At 48.5% G+C, this 8,668-nt stretch overlaps 1 protein-coding gene across 2 annotated transcripts; it reads right to left on the minus strand.

Moving 5' to 3' along the window:
• Positions 1-1,474: 1,474 nt before the first annotated feature.
• KLF17 (KLF transcription factor 17) lies at positions 1,475-8,318 on the minus strand. Of its 2 annotated transcripts, none has more exons than XM_083745754.1 (3): positions 7,284-8,318; positions 4,659-5,646; positions 1,475-3,959 (listed from the first exon to the last, which is right to left on the minus strand). In XM_083745754.1, the coding sequence occupies exons 1-3, from the start codon at positions 7,374-7,376 to the stop codon at positions 3,784-3,786; spliced, it is 1,257 nt and encodes a 418-aa protein (XP_083601880.1). In that variant the 5' UTR covers positions 7,377-8,318; the 3' UTR covers positions 1,475-3,783. The 2 variants fall into 2 exon arrangements, with proteins under 2 accessions (XP_083601880.1, XP_083601879.1); XM_083745753.1 differs by having other exon boundaries at positions 4,659-5,649; positions 7,284-8,176.
• Between the last annotated feature and the right edge of the window lie 350 nt (positions 8,319-8,668).

An 8,668-nucleotide genomic window follows, 5' to 3' on the forward strand; every position in this document is an offset into this window, starting at 1 on the left:
AGTATCACACACACAAACCTGGATCTATTAGAAAATCTAATTTGAGGCCAAGATCATCTTCCATTTATCCAGCCAGACAAGCATATTTCAAAATTCAAGCAGAGGCGGCCAAGCTTCACACAAGGGACCAAATTAGTTTATCAACACACAAGTATAAAACCAGCCATCTGCACACCAAACTAGCTAGTTTGAAATCAGGTTATGCGCTAGCGATTAACCAAATCCAAAATCATGTCAGCACTAGATTTAGTGAGTCACAACTAGTTCAAAGGCTTCCAGCAGGGGGAAATAAGAAAACTATGAGCATGAGCAGAATCTAGCTCTCTCTGTTACAGCAAAGAAGTGAATAAAAGTTATCCTTTCTGGTAAGATGCACACAACTAACTGCATGCTTTCTTCAGATCTCGCTACCAACCAGCTACCCTAGAATACCCCCCACAGGATAGCTGCCCTTACTTCATTTTAAACCCCTTAATAAGTCTGCAAAGTTCTCAGGACAGATTGCTATGTACACCCTCCCACTCTGCACCTAGCTAAGTAATCTACAACAGAAAAGCTCCCTCCACCAGATGACTGAGTGGATGGCCAGAGCCCATCATCCCTACAGATTCCTCTGTTCAGATGTGGCCTCCAGTTCCAGCCCCAGCTCATGAAACCCATCTTGTTTGGGACAGTCATTTTGCCTGTGCTAATAGCTCCGCATCAAGTTTGCACAAGCCCAGCCCTTAAAATGAGTATGAGTGCCTGTGGGAGGGAGGGAGAAAGACCTGCTTGTTGGGCTTGGGACCTGCCAGAACTTAGTCACCCTTATTAATTTAAAGAGGAAGCCTTCGTGCCTAGCAAGGAGTGAAACTACCAGTAGATCCAGTGCGGGAGCTCAGCTGAGCCAGAGGGATGGGTCATGCCCAGCCTTGATAGAATTTGTGGAGGAACCTGTCCTCTAGCCACCTGGCATCACAGAGACTCAGAAGTCCTTGCTTCCTATTAATACAGCTGCAAACACAATCCTGGTTCCTGAGTAGGGTGGCCAGCAACAGACAATGATGGGACTCCTGCACCTTTAACAAGTGTGTAAAAGTGGGGATTTTAGCAGGTACATAAACACCACTTACTTCCACACAACTATTAATGGCATAGGAACCCTATCCCTCTTTGCACCTGGCCACCTCATACCTGAATTTCCATCTGTGTTAGGCACCCAAGCAAAATGGGGAGAAAACTGAAACTGGCACATCTGCAGGTTTCGTTAGTCCAAGTGTTACTGAACTCCCAACTCGTATCAGCCACAAGAGATTGGGAATGACAAGAGTTGCAGTCCAACCACTTCTGGAGGGCCACAGGTCCCCCACTCTTGTTTTTAAACCTAACTTGTGAAACAAAGAGCAGTTTCCTATTTTAAAAGATGTCTACCTCGCCATTTCAGACGCCGTCCTCCTGCCCACATTTTTTTGCAGTTAAATTAGAAATAAACTACTTTAGTTCAGATTTTTTTATTATTTGTCTGCATCAGATCAACAATCTTTAAAAGGTATGCATATAGAGAAAACTAACATTTTGCACGGTAGATTGCTCGATGGGCCCAAGCCAAACACACAAACAATATTAACAATATAATACAGACAGGTGCAGTGCACATACCAGGGTAATTTACCCAGCCTATAAAAAAACAACAAAAAACAACGACAACACATTTACAGCATTTTTAAAAAGAATTACAACTTGTTTGCAGGAGCTACATATTGAGAGGGTCCTTTTCTCTTCGGAAAGAAAGTTTCAAGTATAGCAGAAATGGACAAAAATGCCCTTTACAAAAAAATGAAAAGTGAAAAAGCTGCCATGGCAGTTGTAGGAGAGGGATTGCAGCTGCAGCAGTACCTGGCTTCATGATCATCCTTTGGAAGGGGACACCAAAACAGATTTTAAAAGGTTATCAGTTAATCAACCAAATCATTAGCCTTGTAGAACAGATTGCTTTCATGCTCCAAACAGCATATTTGCTTTGAGCAAAGGAATAGGCAGTTCAGGACAAATGATTGCAAGAACAGAACCATAGTTTTCAGTTGTACTTTTACAAAAATGTCGCTAGCACATAAATCTACAAGAGTCTTGGAGCATTCCTTGCCTTCCACATTTGTTTAAGAAGCAAGCAAAGATGGCTTTCTTTCCCATTTACGAAGACAAGAGGTTGCAAATCACGTTACATTCTCACAAAGCACCTAGAGGTATTGCAACTAAGCAGATGTATGGACATCTTCTTGTCAGTTAAAAGTTAAGACAGTTTGGTTGCAGTACTGTGCACACTTATCTGCGAGTAAGCCCTGCTGAAAAAAAGTGGGATTTATTTTTCAGTAAACATATAGGATTGTACAGTTAGCCAGCCAAAGCACAATTCTATATAAACTTATTTAAAAGTGGCTCCCACTGCATTCAGTGTGGCTTGTTCCCTTGAAAGCAAAGATCGCATCCACAAGGATTTTAGCTGGTTGACAGCACCAAAGTAGTACACATTTATATGGCAACTTTTTCAAGGTTTCACCTATAAATGTGATATCTCAATTTTGCAGGAAAAAGGTGTATTTGAATGTTAAGGCATTTTTGGCAATGCTTTAGCAGCATCCCTGAGCAGGACAAGGGGGAGGGGGAATTAACATCGCAACTCTAGGCATACTTTGGGGTTAATGGCTGAAAAAAGAGACAGGATTCCTCTGCTTAATAAAAGTTGTGTAGAACTGCGTGACAACTTACAACTATAAAACTATACAACTAATTAAAGGTGCTGGAGTCTTGTCCTCATTTTCAGCTTGGCCACCTTAGAACACTTGCTAAACTCAATGGTGCTTTTTTTGAATGTATGTTAGTCCCATTAAACTCAAATGAGACTTGCTTCTGAGTTAAGTATCAGCAGGATTGTCCTGCCCTACATTGGTCCTTGAAAACCCTTCAGCTCATGCAATCTTCCAGAGTAAGTTTTGCCTTTTGTTCAGGGTTTATATTTTGGTTTTACAGCCTGTTCCAGAAGTGATCATTTTAGAAAAAAGAAAAAAGTTGACTTCCCCCATGTCCCTTCCCGGGTCATTATATACATTGGCAAAACATGAGGTAACACCCCCCCCCCCAATCTATCTTTGATTTTAAAAATTTGGTATGAGATGCAGATGTTTTAATTCACTGGGGTAACTTAGTTCAAGCCAACCTTTTTGGATCTGTCCCTTTTGGCAACATCCCTTTGAACAAAAGGAGCCAGCAAGTTTAAATTTGTCCCTCTTTTCCTCAAAGATACCTACTATAAAAAGGTAGTTTGACAAGAGCAAGCATTTTACATTACAAGATAAAAAATAAAGACCATTGTACAGAGCAAAACATTAAAAAGTTAAACTCGCTTGAGGCAATTGACATAGTCTTTGAACTATGGCTGTGTGCACACTGAAGATTTGGAATGGGAATGGCAGAGATATGCTGCCACAATTATAGTGCCCACACACAAATATTTCCAGTGCAATTTTTTCATATACTCTGCTGCAGTTAGATCTGTGTAACTATTCACTCTTAAATACACAAACGTTTTCCATATTGCCATGGAAGAACCAACTGGGTTTCCTCTTTAAATATTAAAATGTTTTACTAATATATACATAATTTACCTCTTCCAATAAGAAAATATTCCATCCCTTCATAAATAGAGTTCAGAGTCTCTTTGCATCCCTGCCCCGTTGTCCTGTCCCATCCCCCTCTTCTTCATCCCTACCACATCCCACCCAGGTGCCCCAGGGAGCAGGCCATGCTTCACACATGCCTCTTCATGTGCAGGGCCAGGTGATCTGATCGGGAGAAGGCACGGTCACAGAGGTGGCACTGGAAGGGCCGGACACCAGTGTGTTTGCGGTAATGGCGTGTTAGTTCATCTGACCGTGCAAATTTCCAGCCGCAACCTTCCCAGTTACAGTGATAAGGCTTCTCACCTGGAAAAACAGAAAAGGAGAGAAAGGTGAACTTTCTAGCCTGGTGAGAAGGAGTGCAAATGGCCCTGTCTCCACCCACCCTGGGGCAAACACTCGCCCAAATAAAAGACCAAGTGAGTCTATTCCAGGGAATGTGCTCTCCACTGATCTCACATCCCTGGTGAAAACTGGCCCCAGCGATGTCCTACATTGGACGTAACCGCTTTACATCAAACTAGCATTAGTTCAACCTAGTCAGCGGTCTTAACTGGAGAGTTCTGTAAACAAACTTCCGGGTAAACAACATGCACAGTATTGTACTGCATGCGCCTTTCCAGAAACAATTTAATTCGCGAAATAAAGCAACAATTCGCACTGGCGCTGTCCTGCCAAGCTCTGCTGCTGCAGCGTCCCCTGTACACAAGCCGTACATTCCCGGGAAGACAGGATTGGCCAAAGCGCGCCCAGGTGTCATATAAGATCAGCCTGGCAGAGTTTGCTGCCAGTTTTCGCACACTCGGCGAGTCTGCCCTGAGTCTGTGCGCCCACAAAACACCTCCGCGCTTCCGCCGCCCCGCTCCTCCTCTTGGGGAGCCCTTCTCCGCGAGCCCGCTTCTCCACATCCACCCACCCAAGGCGGTCCGCACTCCCCACCCCCAGCGACCCTTAACTCCACTCCCAGCCCCGCGCCCTCCTGCCCGGGCCCTGCGCCCTCCTTACCCGTGTGGGTCCGCATGTGCGCCTTGAGATGTGAGCTCTTCGTGTAGGTCTTGCCGCAGCCGGCGAACTCGCAGTTGTGGGTGGCCGTGCGCTTGCGCGCCCAGGACCTGCGGCCCCTCTTCGGCTTGCACTCCTCCGGGGGCCCCATCGGGGCATAGTAATCCAAGACGGGCGAGTTGGGCGGCGTTACCAGCAGCCCGTGCAGGCCCTGGGCGTGCGCGTTCAAGGACTCCCGGAAGACGCTGAAGTGTCCACGGAACTGGGGCTGCATCTGCCCGGCGAAGTTGGGCGGGAAGAGGTGGGCCCCCCGGGGGTAATGCTGGGGGGCTCCCATCTGCGCGTGCATGTCGCCGGCCACCTGGCACTGGGCCGCGGGGCTCATCTGCTCGCTGGGGAAGCCGGAGGGCGCGTGCTGCGGGAGGGGCGGCTGCTGCTGGTGCTGCTGCTGCATCATGGCCTGCATCAGGAGGGGCTTGTGGTCCAGAGGCGCGGGCCCCAGGCAATCCGGGCTGCCGCTCATCATGCACGGCTGCCCGTCCATCGGCTCCTGCTTGACGCGCAGGTGCTCCATGGATAGGCCCCGAGCTAAGCCTGGGGGAGCGTGGGCCAAGCCAGGGGCGCGCAGCTCCGTGTATTCCCGCCGCTGCAGCTCGCAAGGGCCCGGCCCTGCTGCCGGGTGCTGTTGCATGTCCTGCGTGAAGAGCTCGGCCATGTAGCTGTGGCCCGGGCTGGGCATGTAGGACGCGGCGAACTTGTTGGAGGGCTGCTGGTAGTTGGAGCTGTCGCTGTCGTAGGTGGTGCCGCAGCTCTCGGGAGTCTCGGGCAACGGGTAGTTGGGGTTGGGGTGCGGGGGCGCCGCCACCCCCGAGGGCTGCCCGTTCGTGGTGTGCGCCAGGATGAACTCCAGGTCGACGAAGTTCCCTAGCTCGTCCGCTTCCCTCTTGATGGTCGCGGCGCCCTCCACGTGGGTGGGAATCCTCTGCTGCTGCTGCTGCGTGGATAGGAGCAGCGGGGTTATGGCGGGGAAAGAGTTAAGGTGCCAGGCGCAAGCATGCTACTGGGGAGCCAAATCCAGACACTATTTATAGCACCCCCTAACCTGAAAAACGGGTTGCGCACACCTTCCCTCTCCGATGAGTTTAAGGCCAGGGCGCGCCTGGCACTCAAATCACTTCGAATTAATACCAATCTGCTAGGCTCCACTGGATCCCACCAGGTCCCCTCGCTATGGTTTGGAGGAGCGGATCCTGCGTCTACACAGCCTACTAGTATGCCAGTCAGGAATGAGCCAGGATCGCTTCCTGATCTCTCCAAAATGGACCCATCTCCTCTTGGAATGTAGTTAATTATGGAGGAGTTAATTGACTTGACCCCCCCACTAGCCCCGCCCTCTCTCCGCCCCCGCCCCAATATTTGATTGGTTCCGCTCAGCGAGAAGCCCCTCGCGCTGGAATATGACTGGTACGCTCCGTCCTTTGCAGATTACGGCGGTCTTTACCAAAACGTCCCGCGGAGAGTTAAATTTAAATTTCTCGGCCGTCAAAAAAACTTCATCCCTGCATCCTTTCCAAGTCCCACAAAAATATGTTCAAGGTGTTTTTGTTTCTAGCTAGCCTTTAAATTGTTAGATCGCCCAGAAATTCTCGTGGGGACAAAAATACATTTTACACGCAAATGCGTATAAGGGAGCCGTGACGACCTTTAAGAAGAAAAGGGAGATTTTAAGTGGGGGGGGGGGGGGAGAGCCATGCTTAACCACCTTCCACCTCCACTACCACGCTTTTCTTCACAAAATCGCTTCCCCCAAGAGCCTTTTTCGTAGGGACACCCGGCTTCAAAATGCCCCTCTCCCAGAGCTTGCACGCGCCGCCACTGCCCCTCGGGGTGCCTAACGCAGCGCAGGATCGGGACGCAAATCAGGTAGGAATTCCAGTAACTGTGAGGGGCTAACTTTGCTACCGAACAATTCGGGCATCAATTCAGCCTGATCAGGAACTCCACCCTTACTCTCTGCACGTACTCCTGGACCAGGATAAAACTCTCGCTTATATACATTCTAGTATCCTGCCCGCCCTCCAAGAGGCTGAGTGCGGTATTTTAGCTTCACAGCTGTGAGCTGAGTTCAAGGCATGTGCCACTCCAGAATTCTTAAGATAATTTCGAAAGTTTTTTTTTTTAAGCGAAACCCTCAGTAACGTTGGTGCCCCCAAACAGCTCAGGCAAGAGTTTTAAATTAACATCGTTGAAAAATCGTATTGCTCGTAGCTGATCCTGACCTGTGTCATTTTTATATGATCCAAGGTAGTTTATCCTACGAGTGCAAAGACCAGAAACCTCCCCAGCAAAGCCAGGCAGGTTAGAAGTGGGGTGCAGCCTCAAGGCGCCGTCGCGCAGTTTCTAACACCCCACCTCAAAATACACATCTGGATCCTGGCGGCGGCAAGGGGAGCAACGGGGGCGATTAAGAACGGGGAAACTGTCCCCAGGGGCCAAGGGCCCTTGCCCCGCAACCCCTCCAAACAGTCTCGGAGCGCCATTCTGTTAATATTAGTTTTAAAGGACGAGAGGGTCTTCCTTGCGCCTTGCCCCTCAGGCGCTTTCCCGAACAGTTCCGTGCGCCCTCACCTGTACCATGTCGGGCTGCCGGTCTTCCAGCGGCACCAATCCGGCAAAGGTGGAGATAGACGGCAAGACGGCTTCCTCCACGGCTGCGCTCATCTTGCACGGTGGCTTGAGCGGGAAAGAGCTAGGAAACTGCCCCGAGTCCGGCAGCTCCCCTCCAGGCACTGAACGAGCGCGGAACTTCTGCAAGCGCAAAAAAAAAAAAAAGTTTCCTTGCGTTCCAGTAGTAAAACAGCTGAGCTCCCGTGCGCTCTGATTGGCCGAGGCGAACTACATATTCAGGAGGCTCATCTTTGGAATTTATTACAAAGGAAACGGCCACGCCCACTACAAAGGTCTGGGCTGTAGTCGAAGCTCGTTGACAAGCAAATGGAAATGAGCAAGAAAATCCCATTCTTGGTAAAGGAAGGGGCACCTTCCCACTTTTTTTTAGATCCAGAAGCAGACCTACTAAGCAAGCGGTCTTTACTCTGGAGCAATTGTCACGGAATGCTTCGGGTAGGAACTTCGTAGGAAATCGATTCGGAGAAAGCAGCCTACTCTTCGAGATCCACGGTGCTCTAGTGATTAGTTAGTGTCCGCCTGGGTTGGCGGAGAGGCAGGTTTAAATCCCCACTCTGGCGATGGCTAAGGGACCACGCAGGAGGGGTTGTTGTATAGGAGGATAAAATTGCAGTGTGTGTATGAGAGACAGAGAACATCAAATACTGTACCCTGCTTTTCCTAGAAGGAGTGGTGGTGTGTGTGTGGTCGTTAAATATGAGATACAGCTTATAACTAAAGTCAGGATCCAGCTTCTAGGGGAAGCAGCAGCCTTATCAGAATATGACTTGTATCATGATCCTATGCATGGAAGCTTGGACGTCATTCTTCATGCTTGATTGCAAATAACAGAAGTGCAGGTGGTGGTTGCCCAGTTAACTGTAATAGCAATGTCAGGGAGTTGTGTTTTGCCTCTGAACATCGCATGAAGCAGAGAAGAAAACAGCTACAATGAAGGACTAAGAAGATCTTACGTGCCCCCACCCCAATGTCCAAAGCTGAAAATGGCATAGTCGGGGCTACTGCTAAAGTTCCGAAGAACATACACCCATTAAAGCCTACAGTTATGTCTTAGGCAGTTATGCTGCTTTCTACTTTGTTACATTGCATGTCTAATTTAAATTGTTTTCTTCCTTTCTATAAGGTGTCCTGATTTTTCTTTTTAAACTGGACATCCTATCAGTATTGTTCATAAATTTTAAAAAGGGTGTGAAATAAGAAAGGCAGGTCAGGTGGATGAACAGGCATGTTTATCTTAGAGTGTTAGAAGGAATATTGAAAGTCATGTGCAGAGCTCAACAACCTATACCCAATCAAAATGTTTCACAGCAGACTGAAATCCTCCA

The sequence above is a fragment of the Podarcis gaigeae genome (genome assembly GCF_964106915.1).
Source record: "Podarcis gaigeae genome assembly, chromosome: 6".
NCBI lineage: Eukaryota > Metazoa > Chordata > Lepidosauria > Squamata > Lacertidae > Podarcis > Podarcis gaigeae.

Coding starts and splice junctions, on each gene's coding strand:
- KLF17 (XM_083745753.1), bottom strand. CDS start 7,376: ATGAGCGCAGCCGTGGAGGAAGCCGTCTTGCCGTCTATCTCCACCTTT. Junction 5,650..7,283: donor GGCAGCCCGACATGGTACAG/GTGAGGGCGCAC, acceptor CTATCCACGCAG/CAGCAGCAGCAGAGGATTCC. Junction 3,960..4,658: donor GCACATGCGGACCCACACGG/GTAAGGAGGGCG, acceptor CTGTTTTTCCAG/GTGAGAAGCCTTATCACTGT.